The 24,704-nt window shown below is 42.5% G+C and overlaps 2 protein-coding genes across 2 annotated transcripts; one reads left to right on the top strand and one right to left on the bottom strand.

Annotated features, from left to right (window-relative positions):
- Window positions 1-380: 380 nt before the first annotated feature.
- Window positions 381-3,810, top strand: LOC115168239 (troponin C, slow skeletal and cardiac muscles). The gene is made up of 6 exons (XM_029723326.1): window positions 381-529; window positions 2,233-2,263; window positions 2,404-2,550; window positions 2,788-2,902; window positions 3,046-3,182; window positions 3,389-3,810. Exons 1-6 carry the CDS (start codon window positions 506-508, stop codon window positions 3,418-3,420), a joined length of 486 nt encoding a protein of 161 aa, XP_029579186.1. The 5' UTR covers window positions 381-505; the 3' UTR covers window positions 3,421-3,810.
- A 10,358-nt stretch (window positions 3,811-14,168) lies between these two features.
- On the bottom strand, window positions 14,169-24,459 carry LOC115168240 (rho-related GTP-binding protein RhoA-C). The gene is made up of 5 exons (XM_029723327.1): window positions 24,359-24,459; window positions 16,517-16,672; window positions 16,218-16,338; window positions 15,980-16,110; window positions 14,169-15,628 (listed from the first exon to the last, which is right to left on the bottom strand). Exons 2-5 carry the CDS (start codon window positions 16,670-16,672, stop codon window positions 15,455-15,457), a joined length of 582 nt encoding a protein of 193 aa, XP_029579187.1. The 5' UTR covers window positions 24,359-24,459; the 3' UTR covers window positions 14,169-15,454.
- Window positions 24,460-24,704: the final 245 nt, after the last annotated feature.

Here is a 24,704-nt window from a genome sequence, read left to right on the forward strand (position 1 = left end):
TGGAAGACACTGATTCTTTCCCCACAGACCAGTGTAGAAAGGCCACCAAATCCCCAACAAACACAAAATCTTGTCTGTGAAATATCATTATTTTTCACAAAACAAATGCTCTTATGTCCAGAACAACCACAGTGGGAAAAACAAACAAGTGTATTGATTTCACATCCTTAAAAAATGTGTTCCTACTTGGAATCCCGTTTGTCCCAGATCTAGCTGGGAGACAATAGATATCACCAATTTAGGTGCTGCGGCCTAGGCTCTCCTATTGTTGGAACATCTCGGTTCTTCCTCTATTTATAGTTCTCACTCTCTCTCTCTCTCTCTTCTGATGAGAACAGTGGGATGACGCAGAGAGGGGGTCAGAAGTTTTTTTAAACACCACACGCCCCTAACAATAAAGGCTGGGGCAGGTGTTGCTTCTATCCTTTGTCCCGTGTCTGAGGCGTTTGTGGGAGCGTCAGTGTGTTCCAGTGACTGAGACAGAGAGAAAGGCAGGCCAGCAGCCATGGATGATGTATACAAAGCAGCGGTGAGTACAGACACAGGGACAAAACCTGCAGGTTGGGGGTTAGTTGACACAGGAGGATGCCAGATAGTTTTTGTCTGAGATAATAGAGTCTTTTTCACCGCACATTCACATTACAGTTAGAATCGATTGACTGAGGTCAGCTAAGAGTCTTCATCTGATATACTAGGGAGGAAGGAGGGACTAATAATCTCAATATTCATTCATTGGCGTACCTGGGTGTACTGTGGCTGAGTAAAAATCAAGGCACTGTTATGAAATCACGTGCCTTTTCTTGGCGGTTTGTTGGCTCAGGTTGTGGACGGGGTATATCTGTTGAGGCACAAGGTCAACATGAATATGTGAAAATAACGGCCCGTCATGACTGTGGTGTTATGTTTAACACATTTCACACAATGGCTATATGCTCCAGCTCACATTATATTTAGAGTACACACTCTCTGGACACAAGCCAGAGGTGAATAGAGGTTAATGGGCCCTGAGGAAAGTCATCTCTAGTTGTTCAACTGAATTAGACGTTGATGACGTCAAAAAGCCCTAATCCGCTTTCAAGAGCTGTGAGAAGCGAGAAATGGTTTTACCAGTCAACCTCAATTCAAGATATATTTCACGAGAGCTACCGAGTTGTAAATTATGATTTCAAGTAAACCCAAGGTACCTTTGACAAACCAAGCACTCGTCAAAGGAAAGGGATTGGTAGTCACATAGACATGTTCCCACCTTGACGTTGATTGGTCAAAGTAAGTGCAGTAATATTGAGTGTCAAGACCCAACTAAACATGGTCATACGATGGGAAAGCACCTCATGTGAAAGTGTCATTCAACACCATCTTTTTATAGAGGAGAGTAATCAAGAAGGGCCAGCAGAACTTTTCTGAATGTGTTGACCATTATTGTCCCTCTGAGAATAGGTCATTGTCCTTCTAAAATAAGAGTTTACAGTGTATGAAATGATCTCACCAAAAGAGTTGTAAAGTCAATGGAAATTCAACATTGTATCTTTTGAATAAACAACTAACAAGTGCCAAGATTCATCAAGGTTAAACACAAAGTTAGTCATGTTTTATGAGGACAGCTATTCTGAAAAGGTCGATTAAATGTGAACTGCACAACAAAAAGCTCATTGCCATGACATTATGAACATTTGAGCTCAGCATTATCTTTTCTGAGTACCCAGATGACGTAATGTGAGGTTAGATGGGATTTCTGGCATTTCTCTGCCTGACAACATAGAACAAAGGACAGTTAGGAAGAGGAAGAGAGTAGACAGCTGTCGGCTCAAACAAATGTCTGTCAGCGGAATCTGTGCCAGAGCCCCCCTCGCCACAATACAAGAATAGTAGGTGAAGAAAGCAGCGTGACATTTTAGTCAGACTGCACCATGGGTAGGGGGCTGTACTCGACATGTTTTGGGCTGAGTTCAACAAGAGGGAGAAGGGGCTGGGGTACTGATGGAATATATTACACACTGTGAGGGCTCAGGGGTGACTGCATACCAAGGTGAAGAGAGACAAGACAATGAGGAAATGGCCACCAATGGTCCAACTATGAGTCGTCAATTTGTCAAACAAATGTCAAAGAGGCAAACCAATCTGCATAATTTAGGCACATAAAGTAGACTAAGATGAGTTCAAAAGTACGATACCATGTCTGTCAACGTAAGTAAATTGCATACAATATGTAACTTTCCCTACTGTTCCCTTCAGGTTGAGAACTTAACAGAAGAGCAGAAAAATGGTGAGTCTTGGTTTTTGGACACAATAATTGCTCTTACAAACCATGTCTTCTTTAATTTTGCACCATTCATGTCTGTGGAGAAGCACTAGTAATACCCATAAGCTCCATTTAATCTGCTTCTCACCACTATGTCCCCACAGAGTTTAAGGCAGCCTTTGACATTGCATGTCAGGGTGCAGAGGACGGCTGCATCAGCACCAAGGAGTTGGGGAAAGTGATGAGAATGCTGGGGCAGAACCCCACCCCAGAGGAGCTGCAGGAGATGATAGATGAAGTGGATGAGGATGGTGCGTCACCATGGATACAAATATATCAACACTCAATACTACACAATACTACATCCCCTCACTTCAATATGAATTAACCTTTGGCAAAGTCATTAGGTCAGGTAGCCTGAGGGGTGGTTCATACATAGTTTTCAGACTGGTCCGAAATGTTAATTTCGAAGTCATGACATTACTATGTTTCAGCATTAAGACACCGTGTGTGTGTGTGTGTGTTGGGGGGGGGGGGGGGGGTTACAGGCAGCGGGACAGTAGACTTTGATGAGTTCCTGGTGATGATGGTGCGCTGCATGAAGGAGGAGAGCAAAGGAAAATCAGAGGAAGAGTTGGCTGAACTTTTCCGCATGTTTGACAAGTAAGGCTAATATCAAGCAAAGTACCTGCCAAAAAACATTTGTGCTTACTCTGCCAAGAACCTATAAAGACAAAAATATAGAAAACCAAAAAAGTAAGGTCAATGTTATCAGGGATATGTGTACTCATTGATGCTGCTTACAGAAACGGAGATGGCTACATTGATTTGGAGGAGCTGAAAACCATGCTGGAGTCAACTGGAGAGGCCATCACTGAGGATGACATCGAAGAGCTCATGAAGGATGGAGACAAAAATAATGATGGAAAAATTGATTATGATGGTAAGACAAGAGGTCCAACAGTAATCATTTTAGACAAAAGATCAGGCTGGGACTTCCAGAATGTGTAATTGTTCGTTTGTTTTTGTCAGCTACATGTACCAATGACACTCGTCTAGGTAATCCATTCAAAACATTTCACAGTTCAAATCCAGGCAGTCAAAAATAAATTGTCCATCATGAGCTGTGGGTGTCATTCTCTTCCACAGAGTTCCTGGAATTCATGAAGGGGGTTGAGTAAAGGACTCCAAAGATTCATGGACTCTCAGCCCGGGAAAATACTCATACCTCCTCTTAGCTCTGACCGTCACATTATTGCCTGAATACATTGGACAACATTGAAATAAAAACCTCTTTCTGCTTGGCTCCATCTACCACTAAACATGTGTTATATCCTCAATGTGTATCGGCCTTGGTTGACATCTTGTATGTGGCCTAGTTTTTATCCATAGCATTATTAAGGGACCTTAAAGACAATAGGTCTTGTTATGTCCATAAAGTGAATTTCTAAATTACAAATTGATTTAACCCCCCATAATCCTATAATATTTTATTTGAAATTTTAACCTAGGGGAGGAAACACTCTTCTCCACAATACTGTATATTTTCAATAAAGAAAGATTTTCAGTAATCCAGATGAGTCTTCAATTCAATCAAATTGATAACTACAGGATTGCTTATCACCATTGTATTGTATGTTATTGTATTGAATTGCATTGTATTGTAGAACAAAGGAATAGCACAATGGGTCATTGCTGTATAAAGGGCACAATGTAGGCCTGGTAAGGCTCTTGAGATAAGTGACAAATTCCAAGATTTGCAGGGGTTAACACCAGGTATCACTTTATCATTGTGTGAAACCCCCCCACACACACAGATTAAATATCTCACATTAGTACGAGCCCTGAATGCTGATTGGCTGACAGCCGTGGTATATCAGACAGTATACCACTGGTATGAGAAAACATTTATTTTTACTGTTCTAATTACGTTGGTAACCAGTTTATAATAGCAATAAGGCACCTCGGGGGTTTCTGGTATATGGCCAATATACACTCCGCGATGCGTCATGCATATGAACAGCCCTTAGCCGTGCTATATTGGCCCTATACCAAACCCCTCGTGCCTTATTGCTTAAATATATTATGGAAAATGTTTAGGTATCTTCATTTCTTGGGTGGGTTTACAGGACAGAGCCTATGTGAAAAAGTCAAAATAAAAGAGGGCATCCGAGAACGCGTCTGCTACAGAAGCTGGTTTCAACCAATGGAGATGTATCAATCATGTGTGTCTTTTACACAATGATGTTTATATGCGTCACTGGTTTTGTGCCAAGTCAACGCGCTGATGAGATAAATATGACGTAGGCAACATCAGATTCACCACACTGAAAATATTACTAGCTAATGAAATCCTAACATATTGTTGTCTAAATTGTACCCTTCGTAATAGCATTGGACTCGTGGCAGCAACCAAGGTAAAAAGAAATCATGACTACCTGGAATGATCAAATGCTCCAGGTGCTTCGCGGAATGAATAACCTTTATTCGCCAGGTTAGAGTGAAACTATTGTGATATATGGGAGGTAATGACAAGCTGGTGCTAACTATGTGTGTTTAATAGCGAAATTACTACTAGTTATCATTCTAGCCTATACTACAACGCATCTCTCTGGAAGGCAACATTTGTTTGTGTTACCCAAGCTCCAGTCGCACCACTTTCCTTCGGTTTGTGGTGGGAGGAGAGCAAGTTGGTCGGGTGCCTTGCAAAGTGGCGTCCATTTTGAGTAAATTTCCAACCTCTTCAATCCACCACACGGCGGCGCTATTCGTCTGTGCCAAAATTTTGACTCCTATAGGAGGTCAGAGGCTGTAGATTCTGTTCTTAAGTCACTTAGGAGGGAAGGCTCACTGAGTAAAAGTGCAATATGTGCCATGTAAGAAAGCTAACGTTTAAGTTCCTTGCTCAGAACATGAGAACATATGAAAGCTGGTGGTTCCTTTTAACATGAGTCTTCAATATTCCCAGGTAAGAAGTTTTAGGTTGTAGTTATTATAGGAATTATAGGACTATTTCTCTCTATATACGATTTCTATTTCATATACCTTTTGACTATTGGATGTTCTTATAGGCACTTTAGTATTGCCAGTGTAACAGTATTGCTCACGATAAACGTTCACAAAAAGCATAACAATTATTTTAAGAATTATAGATACAGAACTCCTCTATGCACTCGATATGTCTGATTTTAAAATAGCTTTTTGGTGAAAGCACATTTTGCAATATTCTAAGTAGATAGCCCGGCATCACAGGGCTAGCTATTTACACACCCACCAAGTTTAGTCTTCACCAAACTCCGATTTACTATTAGAAAAGTTTGATTACCTTTGGTGTTCTTCGTCAGAATGCACTCCCAGGACTTCTACTTCAATAACAAATGTTGGTTTGGTCCCAAATAATCCATAGTTATATCCAAACAGCGGCGTTTTGTTCGTGCATTCAAGACACTATCCGAAAGGGTAAATAAGGGTTACGAGCACGGCGCATTTCGTGACCAAAAAATTCTAAATATTCCATTACCGTACTTCGAAGCATGTCAACCGCTGTTTAAAATCCATTTTTATGCCATTTTTCTCGTAAAAAAGCGATAATATTCCAACCGGGAATCTGCGTTTAGGTAAATAGACGAAAGAAAATAAAGCACTGGGTCGACTCGTGCACGCGCCTAAGCCCATTATCCTCTGATCGGCCACTTGCCAAAAGCGCAAATGTGTTTCAGCCTGGGGCTGCCTCGATATCATTCAGCTTTTTCCCGGGCTCTGAGAGCCTATGGGAGCCGTAGGAAGTGTCACGTTACAGCAAAGATCCTCAGTCTTCAATAAACAGAGACAAGAAGAACAAGATCTTGTCAGAGAGGGCACTTCCTGTAAGGAATCTTCTCAGGTTTTTGCCTGCCATATGAGTTCTGTTATACTCACAGACACCATTCAAACAGTTTTAGAAACTTTAGGGTGTTTTCTATCCAAAGCCAATAATTATATGCATATTCTAGTTACTGGGTAGGAGTAGTAACCAGATTAAATCGGGTACGTTTTTTATCCGGCCGTGTAAATACTGCCCCCTAGCCCTAACAGGTTAAATGGTGTATTTTACCTCACGTCCAGTCTCATTCCAAACGTCGTAAATTGTTGTATCTGCACGAATCCAGCCTTTACTAAAGTCATCCATACATCAATTGTCTTAAAATAATTTATTTACTAAACTAAGTAATTCACAGAAAGCATACAAACAGTAATTATCGTCACAAAGAATTGGTAGAGTAATGTGCCCTAGTGGGCTAAACAGCATGGCGGCCTGTTAAACAAAGGGTCATAAAAGGTCAGCTGAGGAGGCACACAGAGTTCATTAATATTAACAATTGATATGATAATCCTTTGCACATGAATGCTCACTCATTCGGGAACAATTGCAATCAATATATATTTACGCTCAGTGTGTCGTCGGGATCCTTGTTGGAGAATCGTTCTGTTGGAGAGTTCTCTCTCTCTCTCTCTCTCTCTCTCGGTTAGAATGGTCTTTCAAAGCGACATTCATTAATGTCGTTATAGAATGGATGTTTCGTTGGTCTTCGCGTTCAATGATATAATTTACTTAGCTGCAGACTAATAATTAAAATCAAAGACTTGTTCTTATTCTGTCGGTCTCGATAGTCTAAAAGTTTAACCACGTGGTATAGGTAACTTTCAGTAGAGGAATTGGGTGGTCAAACCTTGGCTCTCTCTTCTGAGGTAAGCTGGTCTAAAGAAAGTAAATCAGGGTGGGGTTTTATAGTGAACATAGAACAGGCTTGTCACATGACGCCTGGTCCTGTCTGTGTCCCTGGGGACGTGCCGATGACTGAGTTAAGCTTGGTACAGAAATACAATTCTATGACATTAACATCAGTACATAGCATCTCAATGTATTACAAATAGCTTTATCCTTATTAATACATTTTATACCACCATTTGGATGCAAGTCCCATAGCTGAGGCTATTATATAAACAGTTTTATGGTAATATGGCTATATTGTCTCTTCTGAGTATCACAAAATTGTACCAAGCGGACCAGTTCGTAGCTGGATTCTTCACCAATCTTTTATACCTTCTCCAGAACATAAATGTCGTTCGGTTCCCCAATTCTGTGAGTTGGAAGAATTTCCTGTGTCTCTCTATGAAACCCCTCTGTGTCTCAACTGGGCCATGTGGCAAGAGATTCTCCTCTAGAATTTTACAACCCCTTCACACAGGGCCTGGGTGGGGGGAGGTAGGTAGGGGGATGGTGCAAGGGGGAGGGGGTCAACTGTCCTCTCTACTCAAAGAGGGCAATGTCATGACACAGGTAATATTAGCTAAATATGCAGGTTTAAAAATATATATTTTTATGGTTAGGTACACGTTGGAGCAACGACAGTCCTTTTTCGCGAATGCGCATCGCATCGATTATATGCAACGCAGGACAGGCTAGATAAACTAGTAATATCATCAACCATGTGTAGTTAATTATGATTAGGATTGATTGATTGATTGATTGTTTTTTATAAGATAGGTTTAATGCTAGCTAGCAACTTACCATGGCTTCTTACTGCATTCGTGTAACAGGCAGACTCTTCGTGGAGTGCAATGTAAAGCAGGTGGTTAGAGCGTTGGACTAGTTAACCGTAAGGTTGCAAGATTGAATCCCCGAGCTGACAAGGTAAAAATCTGTCGTTCTGCCCCTGAACGAGGCAGTTAACCCACCGTTCCTAGGCCGTCATTGAAAATAAGAATGTGTTCTTAACTGACTTGCCTAGTTAAATAAAGGTGTACATTTTTTATTTATTTTTTAAGTCGGCAAATCGGTGTTAAAAAATACCGATTGTTATGAAAACTTGAAATCGGCCCTAATTAATCGTCCATTCCGATTTAATCGGTCGACCTCTAGTATGGAGAGATATCAAATCAAACTTTATTTGCCACATGCGCCAAATACAACAAGTGTAGACTTTACCATGAAATGCTTAATTACAAGCCCTTAACCAACAGTGCAGTTCAAGAAGAAGAAAATATTTACCAAGTAGACTAAGATAAAAAGTAACACAATAAGAATAACAATAACGAGGCTATTTACAGGGGGCACCGGTACCGAGTCAGTGTGCAGGGGTACAGGCTAGTTGAGGTAATCTGTACAGGTAGGTGGGGGTGAAGTGACTATGCATACGGTAACAAACAAACAGTGAGTAGCAGCAGTGTACAAGAGGGGGGGGGGGGGGGGGGGGTCAATGTAAATTGTCCAGTGGCGATTTTTATGAATTGTTCAGCAGTCTAATGGCTTGGGGGTAGAAGCTGTTGAGGAGCCTTTTGGTCCTAGACTTGGTGCTCCGGTACCGCTTGCCGTGCGGCAGCAGATAAAAGTCTATAACTTGGGTGATTGGAGTCTCTGACAATTTTATGGGCTTTCCTCTGACACCGCCTATTATATATGTCCTGGATGGCAGGAAGCTTGGCCCCAGTGATGTACTGGGCTGTTTGCACTACCCTCTGTGGCGCCTTACGGTCAAATGCCGAGCAGTTGCCATACCAGGCGGGGATGCAACCGGTCAGGATACCCTCGATTATGCAGCTGTAGAACCTTTTGAGGATCTGGGGGCCCATGCCAAATCTTTTCAGTCTGCTGAGGCTTGGAAAAGGTTTTGTCGTGCCCTCTTCATGACTGTCTTGGTATGTTTGGACCATGATAGTTTGTTGGTGATGTGGACACCAAGGAACATGAAACTCTCGACTCGCTCCACTGCAGCCCCGTCAATGTTAATGGGGGCCTGTTCGGCCCGCCTTTTCCTGTAGTCCACGATCAGCTCCTTTGTCTTGCTCACATTGAGGGAGAGGTTGTTGTCCTGGCACCACACTGCCAGTTCTCTGACCTCCTCCCTATAGGTCGTCTCATTGTTGTCGAGGATCAGGCCTATCACTGTTGTGTCATCAGCAAACTTAATGATGGTGTTGGAGTCATGTTTGGCCACGCAGTCGTGGGTGAACAGGGAATACAGGAGGGGACTAAGTACACACCCCTGAGGGGCCCCAGTGTTAAGGATCAGCTTGGCAGACGTATTGTTAACTACTCTTACCACCTGAGGGCGGCCTGTCAGGAAGTCCAGGACCCAGTTGCAGAGGGAGGTGTTTAGTCCCAGAGTCCTTAGCTTATATCGACATAACCTGAAAGGCTGCTCAGCAAGGAAGAAGCCACTGCTCCAAAACCGCCATAAAAAAGCCAGACTACAGTTTGCAACTGCACATGGGGACAAAGATTGTACTTTTTGGAGAAATGTCCTCTGGTCAGATGAAACAAAAATAGAACTGTTTGGCCATAATGACCGTTGTTATGTTTGGAGGAAAAAGGGGGATGCTTGCAAGCTGAAGAACACCATCCCAACCGTGAAGCACGGGGGTGGCAGCATCATGTTGTGGGGGTGCTTTGCTGCAGGAGGGACTGGTGCATTTCACAAAATATGCTGCTCAAAAAATAAAGGGAACACTTAAATAACACATCCTAGATCTGAATGAAAGAAATAATCTTATTAAATACTTTTTTCTTTACATAGTTGAATGTGCTGACAACAAAATCACACAAAAATAATCAATGGAAATCCAATTTATCAACCCATGGAGGTCTGGATTTGGAGTCACACTCAAAATTAAAGTGGAAAACCACACTACAGGCTGATCCAACTTTGATGTAATGTCCTTAAAACAAGTCAAAATGAGGCTCAGTAGTGTGTGTGGCCTCCACGTGCCTGTATGACTCCTGATGAGGTGGCAGATGGTCTCCTGAGGGATCTCCTCCCAGACCTGGACTAAAGCATCCGCCAACTCCTGGACAGTCTGTGGTGCAACGTGGCGTTGGTGGATGGAGCGAGACATGATGTCCCAGATGTGCTGAATTGGATTCAGGTCTGGGGAACGGGCGGGCCAGTCCATAGCATCAATGCCTTCCTCTTGCAGGAACTGCTGACACACTCCAGCCACATGAGGTCTAGCATTGTCTTGCATTAGGAGGAACCCAGGGCCAACCGCACCAGCATATGGTCTCACAAGGGGTCTGAGGATCTCATCTCGGTACCTAATGGCAGTCAGGCTACCTCTGGCGAGCACATGGAGGGCTGTGCGGCCCTCCAAAGAAACGCCACCCCACACCATGACTGACCCACCGCCAAACCAGTCATGCTGGAGGATGTTGCAGGCAGCAGAACGTTCTCCACGGCGTCTCCAGACTCTGTCATGTCTGTCACATGTGCTCAGTGTGAACCTGCTTTCATCTGTGAAGAGCACAGGGCGCCAGTGGCGAATTTGCCAATCTTGGTGTTCTCTGGCAAATGCCAAACGTCCTGCACGGTGTTGGGCTGTAAGCACAACCCCCACCTGTGGACATCGGGCCCTCATACCACCCTCATGGAGTCTGTTTCTGACCGTTTGAGCAGACACATGCACATTTGTGGCCTGCTGGAGGTCATTTTGCAGGGCTCTGGCAGTGCTTCTCCTGCTCCTCCTTGCACAAAGGCGGAGGTAGCGGTCCTGCTGCTGAGTTGTTGCCCTCCTACGGCCTCCTCCACGTCTCCTGATGTACTGGCCTGTCTCCTGGTAGCGCCTCCATGCTCTGGACACTACGCTGACAGACACAGCAAACCTTCTTGCCACAGCTCGCATTGATGTGCCATCCTGGATGAGCTGCACTACCTGAGCCACTTGTGTGGGTTGTAGACTCCGTCTCATGCTACCACTAGAGTGAAAGCACCGCCAGCATTCAAAAGTGACCAAAACATCAGCCAGGAAGCATAGGCACTGAGAAGTGGTCTGTGGTCCCCACTTGCAGAACCACTCCTTTATTGGGGGTGTCTTGCTAATTGCCTATAATTTCCACCTGTTGTCTATTCCATTTGCACAACAGCATGTGAAATTTATTGTCAATCAGTGTTGCTTCCTAAGTGGACAGTTTGATTTCACAGAAGTGTGATTGACTTGGAGTTACATTGTGTTGTTTAAGTGTTCCCTTTATTTTTTGAGCAGTGTCAATAGCATCATGAGGGAGGAAAATGATGTGGATATATTGAAGCAACATCTCAAGACATCAGTCAAAAAGTTAGAGCTTGGTCGCAAATGGGTCTATCAAATGGACAATGACCACAAGCATACTTCCAAAGTTGTGGCAAAATGGCTTAAGGGCAACAAAGTCAAGGTATTGGAGTGGCCATTACAAAGCCCTGACCTCAATCCTATAGAAAATTTGTGGGCAGAACTGAAAAAGTGTGTGCGAGCAAGGAGGCCTACAAACCTGACTCAGTTACACCAGTTCTGTCAGGAGGAATGGGTCAAAATTCACCCAACTTATTGTGGGAAGCTTGTGGAAGGCTACCCAAAACGTTTGACTCAAGTTAAACAATTTAAAGGCAGTGCTACCAAATACTAATTGAGTGTATGTCAAATTCTGACCCACTGGGAATGTGATGAAAGAAGTAAAAGCTGAAATAAATCAGTCTCTACTATTATTCTGACATTTCACATTCTTAAAATTAAGTGGTGATCCTAACTGACCTAAAGCAGGGAATTTTTACTCGGATTAAATGTCAGGAATTGTGAAAAACTGAGTTTAAATGTATTTGGCTAAGGTGTATGTAAACTTCCAACTTCAACTGTACGTACAGTCACTGTGGGGACAGTCACTGCGACACTCCATTAATGTGTATGTAGAGATTGGCCATAAGTAAGGCCTTGCCTCAGCAATAACAATGGAAAACAATCCCAGTGTTTTCCCTGCCATTGTATGCCCCATTAACATTGTCTTTGTATGCCTTTTTGGAGTGAAACGGTATGGAGTCCATATTAATGGGTACTGTCAGGATGAAAATGGGGAACTTAGGAGGTGGGTGGGATGATCATCCATGACCAAGCATACCTACCCTGTAAAACTGGACATCCTGGTCAGCACTTGTTGATTTGATCTTTTACATATTTTCAGTGAATGGCAAACTGTGGTTTGATAATGCTCTTCCACCATATTTTCATGCAGCTGGGGGTCTAGTAGCAGGTATCGGTGTGAAAACACCCTGATCAAGGAGTGTGAACAGGAGGCCTGCATCCCAGCAGACATACCAGAAACTGCATGCCATGTGAGCAGTGAGGTGATTGATGCCTCAACAGGAGTGGCCAGCACTCTGCAGTGTCTCATTGAGAATGCTGTCTCTTTGCATGCTTTTACATAGGCCTACATTCTAATCCACTGTATTTCAGTCTTCCCTGTGTCTTCTCTCATAGCTATACTTATGAGGATGAGGGGGTGTTTCCAGAAAGCCAGTTTGTGTTCGACTAGGCCACTACCTCCTGAGTTCAAGCTTAGGATAGGGGATGGGGAGGTACAAGAGTTCTACCTCTACTCCATGGACAAGGTCAGCCACTACTTTTGAGCACCTCCAGTCCTGCATGATGGTTCTTATGTCTGGCCCTTAAAGAAGGATTTCAAGTAGGCCTACAATGTGTTGTTTTCAGGTGAAATAAGTGCTGGTCAGTAATGACTTCAAGTAATGACTTCATCGGACACTCCTTCATACAACCCGGCACAGGTTTGTATTAGTACATAAATGACACAGGATAACATACACTGAACAAAAATATAAACACAACATGTAAAGTGTTGGTCCCATGTTTCATGAGCTGAAATAAAATATTCCAGAAATGTTCCATATGCTCAAAGCTGATTTCTTTCAAATTCTGTGCACAAATTTGTTTACATCCCTGTTAGTAAGGGTTTCTCCTTTGTTGGGGAGAATAAAAGGCCACACAACACAATGCCACAGATGTCTTAAGTGTTTAGGGAGCGTGCAGTTGGCATGCTGACTGCAGGAATGTCCACCAGAGCGGTTGCCAGATAATTTAATGTTAATTCCTCTACCATAAGACCCCTTCAAAGTTGTTTTAGAGAATTTGGCAGTATATCCAACCGGCCTCACAAACGCAGGCCATGTGTATGGCGTCGTGTGGGCGAGCGGTTTGCTGATGTCATCATTGTGAACAGAGTGCCCCATGGTGGCGGTGGGGTTATGGTATGGGCAGGCATAAGCTACGAACAAACACAATCGATGGCAATTTGAATGTGCAGAGATACCATGACGAGATCCTGAGGTCCATTCATCCGCAGCCATCACCTCATGTTTCAGCATGATAATGGACAGCCCCATGTCGCAAGGATCTGTACACAATTCCTGGAAGGTGAAAATGTCCCAGTTCATCCATGGCTTGCATACTCACCAGATATGTCACCTGTTGAGCATGTTTGGGATGCTCTGGATGTAAGTGTATGACAGCTTGTGTCAATTTCGCCAATATCCAGCAACTTCGCACAGCCATTAAAGGTGACAACATTCAACAGGCCACAAACAAAAGCCTGATCAACTCTATGCGAAGGAGATGTGTCACGCTGCTTGAGTCAAATGGTCACACCAGATACTGACTGGTTTTCTGATCCACGGCCCTACTTTTTTAAGGTATCTGTGACCAGCAGATGCATATGTGTTCCCAGACATTTGAAATCCATAGATTAGGGCCTAATACATTTATTTAAATTGACTGATTGCCTTATATGAACTGTTACTCAGTGAAATATTTTGCTGCATGTTGCGTTTATATTTTTGTTCAGTATAGTTCTAAAGATTAACAGTAGTACAATTGTCAATTCTTTAAACACCAACAAGAACAGCTGAGGATTCAAGACAAATGTCATTTTTTTCAGAGCCCTATTAAGAGTTCGTTACTGGACTACACCACACTTTGTAAATACTGAAGTGAAAACTATGCAATGGTGACATGGTCAGAAAACCCACTTTTCCTAGATGCCTTGATCTATTCTGTGAAATGTTTTGTAAGTCTTACATTTTCTTGTGATTGTGTTGAGGCATGAAACATGAAAGAACGATACAACCAATCATTCCCTATAACAATTTATTTTCTTAGAGTACATTTGAAATGTGAGTATGCATTTGTATACAAGACCCCTCCCCCCTCACAAATGACCAAGATATTTATTAAAGTTACTTGTATTTAATAGTTTGACATCTTGTTATTCTTATTCATTAATTACTTTAAGCATTTTATTTTTAAACTTTCATTCTAAAGTTACTAGATTTGCTAAATATGCATAACTGATATAGGATAAGCCATAAGCCATCATCAACAGTTGTTAGAAAGACATGGAGTGAGGGGTGGACTGGAGGGAGTAAGAAATAGGTCAACATTAAAAACTCTCCCAATAACAGCCTGGCATGCAGGCAAAAACAATCTGCAAGCAGAAAATACAAAATTTGCAAAACCCCAAATTTGCTAAACTTAGTATCACTTACTACAAAAGTCATACTCCCCTTTCAAACCCGTGTCTGACAGTCCACATCAAATGTACATCTTTATTTGACTTGAGCCTAACTTATGACAAAACCAAATTCTAAAATTATTTTTCATTACAATTTATGAACAGGCTTACAAAACTAACAAAAATCAGTTGGTATCATTATTATTGGATGCATTTTAATATGAATTCTATAGTCAAAGGCAAATAAAAACATTTAGCTATTTAAATAAATCAAAATTGCTTGTATCAAGTGAACAATGTGATTGGACCAATAATATCATAGGTGCTGGTCCACACAAGGATAGGGTTAGTCTATCCATAGGGAGAACAAAGAAAATAAACACCTATGGTATGGCTGGACAGAAATGAAAGACAAGCACAGACACACTGCAAGCCAAGGTCACCGAGAGTCAGGAGAACATACATTCATTCTGATGTAATGAATCCCCCCTTTTCTCTGATGATGCTCTGCTCTATGAACCAGGCCAATAGCGCTGGGGTTTCTGACCTGATCAAGAACACCAATCTTATCCCGTCCCTCAGAGATCACTACCATGCTCAGACATAAGTTTACCAGAGAGATAGTGTTTTTTGCTTTACCCTTCTAGTCATCCAAGACCCAATAAAAAATCTTAACCATACGATAATCTTCTACTGAAAGCCGTTGACGACCACCTTGGCCTTAAAAATGTAAACTCCCCTTTTCATTACATTTGACCTTCTCCATTTCCTTAGGCCTTGTTAATGATCTTTTTCTCCCTTGCCCACCTCGAACCTCCCCCCACCCTTCCACAGATGGAGACAGAGGGGTGCAGCATTTTCCTTGGCCTGATTTATTTCCCCCTCCCCTCCCGTCTTTCCCCAGCTCTCTATAGCAGGAGACAGGCATTCTTCTTGCCACGTTTCTTGGCCTGCAGCGCCGCCCTGGTGGCCATCTCAAACACCTCCCTCACGCCGTCTTTCGTCTTGGCTGAGCACTCCAAGTAGCCAAACGCGTTGATGCGGTTAGCCATGTCCCGGCCCTCCTCTGGCTTCACTGGTTCCTGTTCATGTGTCAGAGTTGGAAACGTGTTCAGAGGCATTCTGTGGTTGGCATCCCTTGTGACATACTAAACCACCAATCATTACAACAAGTCAAACAAAAACGTAACTAGCATGTTGGATAAACCAACTGAACAAAACAAAAACCTCTGAACCGGTGTATAATTAGACAACAGCAAACAGTACACTAAGTACACTAAGTGAAGGCAGCTTATAAGGCAACAACCACTTTAAAACAAATGTGCATGGTTTGTTCAATTTCAATGTTAAATAAAAAAAATATCCTCAATGCATCAGGGCAATGAGTCTACTTGATGAAATTCCATAATAAGAATTCATAATGCATCCTGTACCTGCTTCATTTTTGCTAACTCCCGACGTGTGTGTTCGTCATTCCGCAAGTCCTTCTTATTACCCACAAGAATGATGGGCACATTTGGACAGAAGTGCTTTACTTCAGGGGTCCACTTCTCTGGGATATTCTCTGTTTCAGACACAGGATTGTTTTAGGAAACTGCTGCAAGTGATACGATAATTTGTTGCATTTACCATGTATGATAAATATGAATATTACAGTCACCAAGGTCTTACCCAAGCTGTCAGGACTATCTATGGAAAAGCACATGAGGATGACGTCAGTGTCAGGGTAGGAGAGAGGCCTTAATCTGTCGTAGTCCTCCTGTCCGGCTGTGTCCCAGAGGGCCAGTTCCACCTAGAACTCACAGGGAGAGCAGATATTCACAGTTACACTGCTGTTTGGCCAAACACTGCAATTGTCTCTGAATAAATGATTACCTATCAAAATGTGTAAACCACAAGACATCCACATGAAAAGGATGCTTCAAAGTATGTCTTGATGGCAAACTGTGTTACTAAACGTACAATCTCACCTGCTTACTGTCCACCTCAATATCTGCCACATAGTTCTCAAACACTGTAGGTACGTAGACCTCAGGGAACTGGTCTTTACTGAAGACTATCAACAGACAGGTCTTTCCACAAGCACCATCACCAACGATCACCAGTTTCTTACGGATCGCAGCCATCTGCAAAACAATGTCTGTTAAAGTAAAAATCCAGCAAAAAAAGTGGCAAAAATGTTATTGAAAAACTATTGCGTTTCACAGTGATAATATAGAAACAACCAAGCAAATCCAAATTTGTAGGGGGGGGGGAAATGACAGTAATATATTACTGAACAAAAATACAAAGTAATACAATATCCCAGACATGTTCCAGAAGCACAACAAGCTTATTTCTCTAAAATGCAGTGCACAAATTGGTTTACATGCCTAGTTTAAATAAAGGTTACATAAATAAATAAAAACAGGTAAGTCAGTTAAGAACAAATGATTATTTACAATGACAGCCTACCGGGGAACAGTGGGTTAACTGCCTTGTTTAGGGGCAGAATGACAAATTTTTTACCTTGTCAGCTCGGGATTCAATCCAGCAACCTTCCAGTTACTGGCCCAACGCTCTAACCACTAGGCTACCTGCCACGCCTGTTAGTGAGCATTTATCCACCTGACAGGTGTAGCATATCAAGAAGCTGATTAAACAGCATGATTACACAGGTGCACCTTATGCTGGGAACAATAAAAGGCCACTCTAAAATGTGCACTTTTGTCACAACGCCACAGATGTCTCAAGTTTTGATGAAGCGTGCAATTGGCATGCTGACTGCAGGCCAGAGCTGTTGCCAGAGGATTATATGTTAATTTCTCTACCATAAGCCGCCTCCAACGTCATTTCAAAGAATTTGACAGTACGTCCAACCGGCCTCACACCCGCAGACCACGTGTAACCATGTGCCCAGGACTTCCACATCTGGCTTTTTCACCTGTGGGATCGTCTGAGGGAGGGGGTGCTGAGGAGCATTTCTGTTTGTAATAAAGTCCTTTTGTGGGAAAGAAACTCATTCTGATTGGCTGGGCCAGGCTCCCAAGTGAGTGGGCCTATGCCCACCCATGGCTGCACAACTGCCTAGTCATGTGAAATCCATAGACCAGGGCCTAAGGAATTCATTTCAATTGACTGATTTCGTTCTATGAACTGTAACTCAGTAAAACCTTTGAAATTGTTGCATGTTTCGTATATATATATATATATATATAAAATAAACATACACAACCAGTCAAACCCCTCAAACTTTTACAGATGCACAATTGAGAGCATTCTGTCGGGCTGCATCACCGCCTGGTGCGGAAACTGCACCGCCCACAACCGCAGGGCTCTCCAGAGGGTGGTGCGGTCTGCACAAAGCATCACCGGGGGCAAAAAAGATAATCAAGTACAACAACCACCCGAGCCACTGCCTGTTCACCCCGCTACCGTCCAGAAGGCAAGGTCAGTACAGGTGCATCAAAGCTGTGACCGAGAGACTGAAAAACAGCTTCTATCTCAAGGCCATCAGACTGTTAAACAGCCATCACTAACATTGAGTGGCTGCTGCCAACATGGACTTGAAATCATTGGCCACTTTAATAAATGGAACACTAGTCACTTTTAATAATGTTTACATATCTTACATTACTCATCTCATATGTATATACTGTATTCTATACTATCTATTGCATCTTAGCCTATGCCACTCTGACATTGCTCATCCATACATTTATATATTCTTATTCCATTCCTTTACTTAGATGTGTGTATTAGGTATTTGTTGTGGAATTGTTACATATTACTTGTTAGATATTGCTGCACTGTCGGAACTAAAAGCACAAGCATTTCGCTACACTCGCAATAACATCTGCTAATCATGTGTATGTGACCAATACAATTTGATGTTTGGACACACTTAATCATTCCAGGGTTTTTCTTTATTTGTACTATTTTCTACATTGTAGAATAATAGTGAAGACATCAAAACTATAAAATAACACATATGGAATCATGTTGTAACCAAAAAAGTGTTATGGAAATCAAAATGTATTTTATATTTGAGATTCTTCAAAGTAGCCACCCTTTGCCTCTGACAGCTTTGCACACTCTTGGCTTTCTCTCAACCAGCTTCATGAGGTAGTCACCTGGAATGCATTTTAATTAACAGGTGTGCCTTGTTAATAGTTTATTTGTGGAACTTCTTTCCTTCTTAATGCGTTTGAGCCAATGTCCATATTATGGCAAGAACAGCTCAAATAAGCAAAGAGAAAAGACATTACTTTAAGACATGAAGGTCAATCAATCTGGAACATTAAGAATTTGTGCAGTCGCAAAAACGAATAAGTGCTATGATGAAACTGGCTCTCATGAGGACCACCACAGGAAAGGAAGCCCCAGAGTTACCTCTGCAACAGAGGATAAATTCATTAGTGTTACCAGCCTCAGATTGCAGCCAAAATAAATGCTTCAGAGTTCAAGTAACAGACATCTCAACATTAACTGTTAAGAGGAGAATGTGTGAATCAGGCCTTCATGGTCAATTTTTTTTATTTATTATGGATCCCCATTAGCCCTTCCTGGGATCAGGCAAAATTAAGGCAGTTTATATAATTTTAAAAACATAATACATTCACAGACCATGTCCCCTCAGGCCCCTACTCCACCACATATATACAGTACAAAATCCATGTATAGTGCATATGCTATCTTGTGTGTGTGTTTGTGTTGCTTCACAGTCCCCGCTGTTCCATAAGGTGTTTTTTTTGTAATCTAATATTACTGCTTGCATGAGCTACTTGATGTGGAATAGAGTTCCTTGTAGTCACGGCTCTATTTAGTACTGTGCGCCTTCCATAGTCTGTTCTGGACTTGGGGACTGTGAAGAGGCCTCGTGGCATGTCTTGTGGGGTATGCATGGGTGTCCGTGCGTTCAACATGTCAATACCTCTCATAAATACAAGCAGTGATGAAGTCAATCTCTCCTCCACTTGGAGCCAGGAGAGATTGACATGCATATTATTAATATTAGCTCTCTGTGTACATCCAAGGGCCAGCTGTGCTGCCCTGTTCTGAACCAATTGCAAAAAAAAGTTTGTGGCACCTGATCACACGACTGAACAGTAGACAAAACTAGGGCCTATAGGACCTGCCTTGTTGACAGTGCTGTCAAGAACGTAGAGCAGCACCTTATCATGGACAGACTTCTCCCCATCAGCTACTTTTGTATCAACATGTTTTAACCATGACAGTTTACAATTCAGGGTTACTCCAAGCAGTTTAGTCACCTCAACTTGCTCAATTTCCACATGTATTATTGCAAGATTTAGTTGAGGTTTAGAGTTTAGTGAATGATTTGTCCCAAATACAATGCTTTTAGTTTTAGAAATATTTAGGACTAACTTATTCCTTGCCACCCACTCTGAAACTAACTGCAGCTCTTTGTTAAGTGTTGCAGTCATTTCAGTCGCTGTAGTAGCTGACATGTATAGTGTTGAGTCATCCGAATTGCTGCAAAGAAACCACTACTAAAGGACAACAATAAGAAAAAGATACTTGCTTGGGTCAAGAAACACGAGCAATGGACATTAGACCGGTGTAAATCTGTCCTTTGGTCCGATGAGTCCAAATTTGAGATTTTTGGTTCCAACGGTTGTGTCTTTGAGACGCAGAGTAAGTGAACGGATTATCTCTGCATGTGTGGTTCCCACCGTGAAGCATGGAGGAGTTGTGATGATGCTTTGCTGGTGACACTATGATTTATTTAGAATTCAAGGCACACTAAACCAGCATAGCTACCACTGCATTCTGTAGCGATACACCATCCCATCAGGTTTGCGCTTAGTGTGACTATCATTTGTTTTTCAACAGGACAATGACCCAAACCACACCTCCAGGATCTGTAAGGTCTATTTGACCAAGGAGAGTGATTGTGCTGCATCAGATGACCTGGCCTCCACAATTACCCGACCTCAACCCAATTGAGATGGTGTGGGATGAGTTGCACCACAGAGTGAAGGAAAATCAGCCAACAAGTCCTCAGCATATGTGGGAACTCCTTCAAGACTGTTGGAAAAGCATTCCTCATGAAGCTGGTTGAGAGAATGCCAAGATTGCGCAAAGCTGTCATGAAGGCAAAGGGGTGGCTACTTTGAAGAATCTCAAATATAACATATTTTGATTTGTTTAACACGTTTTTGGTTACATGATTCCATGTGTTATTTCATAGTTTTGATGTCTTCACTACTATTCTACAATGTAGAAAATAGTATAAATAAAGAAAAACCATTGAATGAGTAGGTGTTTCCAAACTTTTGACCGGTACTGACTGACTGACTGTATGAATGTATATATTATTTATTTTTTCACTTTCAAAAAGTGTTAAAGGAAAACTCTACCCCAAAACGATCTTTTGGTATTGTTTCATCAGTCCATTGTTGATATAGTCCCAAAATGTTTTGCATGTCAGCATCAAGTTTTCAACATACACTACAGGGCCAAAAGTATGTGGACTCCCCTTCAAATGAGTGGATTCGGCTATTTTAGCCATTGCTGACAGGTGTATAAAATCGAGCACACAGCCATGCAATCTCCAAAGACAACATTGTCAGTAGAATGGCCCGTACCCGAAGAGCTCAACATGGCACCGTCATAAGATACCACCTTTCCAACAAGTCAGTTGGTAAAATTTCTGCCCTGCTAAAGTACTGTTATTGTAAAGTGGAAACGTCTAGGAGCAACAACGGATCAGCCGCAAAGTGGTCGGCCAGACAATCTCACAGAATGGGACCACCGAGGGCTGAAGCGCAGAAAAATAGTCTGCAACACTCACTACCAAGCTCCAAACTGCCTCTGGAAGCAACGTCAGCACAAGAACTGTTTGTTGGGCGCTTCATGAAATGGGTTTCCATGGCCGAGCAGTCGCACACAAGGCTAAGATCACCATCAGCAATGCCAAGTGTCGGCTGAAGTGGTGTAAAGCTCTCCGCCATTGGACTCTGGAGCAGTGGAAACGCGTTCTCTGGAGTGATGAATCACCCTGCACCATCAAGCAGTCCGATGAACGGATCTGGGTTTGGCGGATGCAAGGAAAACGCTACCTGCCCCAATGCATAATGGCAACTGTGGAGTTTTTCATAGTTCGGGCTAGGTCCCTTAGTTCCAGTGAAGGGAAATCTTAATGCTTTCAGCATACAATGATATTCTAGATGATTCTGTGCTTCCAACTTTGTGGCAACAGTTTGGGGAAGGCTCTATCCTGTTTCAGCATGACAATGCCCTGTGCACAAAGCGAGGTCCATACAGAAATGGTTTGTCGAGATCGGTGTGGAAGAACTTCACTGGCCTGCACAGAGGCCTGACCTCAACCCCATCGAACACCTCTGGGATGAATTGGAACGCCGATTGCGAGCCAGGCCTAATCGCTGAACATCAGTGCCCGACCTCACTAATGCTCTTGTGGCTGAATGAAAGCAATTCCCCGCAGCAATGTTCCAAATCTAGTGGAAAGCCTTCCTAGAAGAGTGAAGGCTGTTATAGCAGCAAATGGGGGGGACCAACTCCATATTAACACCCATGATTTTAGAATGAGATGTTCGACGAGCAGTCCCATTTTGGCCCCAAAGGACACATGAAAGCCAGCCACCAACTTCAGCTCCAGTGACTACAGACTGTGTTAGGCTACATAATGAAACATTTCCATAGTGCCAGTTTCCCCCCACACAGATTTAGCTTAATCCTCCTGGACTAAGAACATCATCCAATGGAGAATTTCCATTGCACATATCCCCTTTGCTCCAGGAGACCTGTACACAGTGGGCTACTGTCACTGAAGGCTACATCCCATATCCCCCAAAACATATTTACCAGTCCTCTGGGTTGACCTATTTCCAAAAAAAAAAATTGAGTCACTGAAGTAAAATCTATAAGCCGGAATACCTTACCAGTCGGTATGGGTTATACAATGTGTTTACTACTTCGGTAAAATACGTTTAAATCCACATTTTCCGAAGCTCAAGATCCCAGCGTGATCCCATTGCACCTTTAGGGAAATATGGAATGAATTTGGTAAGCTCTGGAAACAATGGTTATACAACGTTTATATCCAAGTTAAGGCATTCCGAATTAGGCTAGATTTGCCTTTGGTGACGAGAAATTTCTTGGAAATAGGTAAAGGGCTGGTGAATATGTTTTCGGGGATAAGGGATGTAGCCTTCAGCGATGGGAGCCCAATGTGTACAAGTCTCCTGGAGCGAAGAGGCTACATCGTCTCGACGAATCAGAGTGTAGAAGCTTCCACTCAATACCAAACAGTCCCTTTACAAGTCAGAATGTTGAATAATCTTCATTTGAACTTACTCTACCCACTGTGCGCTGATTTTGTTCTTCTGCCTTTAAAATTGACAAATTATTCACAGGAAAGTATTATTAAACCGACATCAAAATGTGGATCTGGATTGTTTGCTCTTCACCTGAAGCATGGGCACAAGACGGAAGGACATGCCCGCAATGCATGCATACTAACTTAAGTCTTGCAGGTGTTTATGTAACCAATGTGAAATGGCTAGTTAGTTAGCGGTCGTGCGCGCTAATAGTGTTTCAATCGGTGGCGTCACTCGCTCTGAGACCTGAAGTAGTTGTTCCCCTTGCTCTGCAAGGGCTGTGGCTTTTGTGGCGCGATGGGTAACGATGCTTTGTGGGTGTCCGTTGTTGATGTGTGCAGAGGGTCCCTGTTTCAAGCCCAGGTTGGGGCGAGGAGAGGGAGGGACGCTATACTGTTACATGGTTGTCGATTTAATTATACCTCCCTGTAGATATTTTTTCTCAAATTCCTATCCGCAAAAGGACAAACCACACTGACAACCGGTAGACTTAATTCAAATTAAATTGTATTCAACATTCTGGCATGTAGACATTTCGCAAACAAATGTATGGCATTAATCCCAGACTGTGTAACCAGGGGTATCAGTCTGATTCGTTAGGCAACATTGCACAGTGCTTTTCAGTCAATTACTGTTGGAGGCCTGTAAACCCAGACGTTTATGATAACCAACAACCAATACTCAAATTCTGATAAAAACGCCAATACTGGCCATGTCAGCCATCTTTCTAGGCCTAACTACTGCATTTCAGTAAAATACATGTATGGACTTTTTTGTTCCATGTTCACATGAAATTACCCATAATACCTAGTGACACTATCACAACTAGCCAAGAGAAGTCTACCTGCAGAAGACACTGCTTGCCACCACCTGGATGCATGGCCTCAACAACAAAACGCCGCACCCAAACCACTAACTAGCTAATTCCCCCCCTTCACGTCAACTCAGTCAGTGTTAGCTAGTTAGACAAACAAATAACTAGTTACAACGATTTTCCCATTTAAAACGCTTAAGTGTAACATGTGCTGGGTCGGTGGACAACGGTTATGAAAATTAAGTCACTTGTCAGTGGTGGCTAGCAAGTTAGCTAGAAAGCTAGATATCTTGCCCAGGCACTGGCAAGTGCGAAGAGTTGCTAGCTTACAGACCAGTGTGTTGCTAACTTCACAATGGTGATGACGGCACTGTATACATGATGACCTGCTAGCTTTTCCTGTCCAGCTCTGGCTGATGGTGTCTGAAACAAGGAGTCTTTTCACTTCAATTGTTCGCTCGTTTCCGTCATTAATGCTAGCTAGTTTAGCTATCTAATGTTAGCTAATAGCGGTCTCTCGTATTATAGCCTCATGTCATCTTGCCTACAGAAAACAAGTTTAAAGCCTCATTCAAATATTTACTAAATACATTATATATTTTCAAGGTGAGCAACCAAAATTATAAATAGGTTACATTTCCTCGTTTTAGTACCGTTTTCGTTATAGATGTCCTCGCCTTCCTTCTCTTTTCCTGTCCGACCCTTCAATCCGGCCCCAAAGTTGTGCCACGCCGATAACATCCGCCTAAGCCCGCGACCTCCAGCCAATAGGAAACCTCAAATTAATGAGTGACAGATATTTAAGCCAACAACTCGATAAACGTATACCGGTGCATGGAACAAACGGAAGTGAAGAGTTAATATTTTTCCCCCTACCATATGGTTTCAACAATAAGTAAGGATATTTTGGGGTCAAAGAAAACTTGTATACGGCAGTAAATCAATAATAGGCGTTGTAACGTTGAGTGATTGTAGTATAAACGTTATTGCTTGCTTATG

This window comes from Salmo trutta, chromosome 30 (genome assembly GCF_901001165.1).
Source record: "Salmo trutta chromosome 30, fSalTru1.1, whole genome shotgun sequence".
NCBI lineage: Eukaryota > Metazoa > Chordata > Actinopteri > Salmoniformes > Salmonidae > Salmo > Salmo trutta.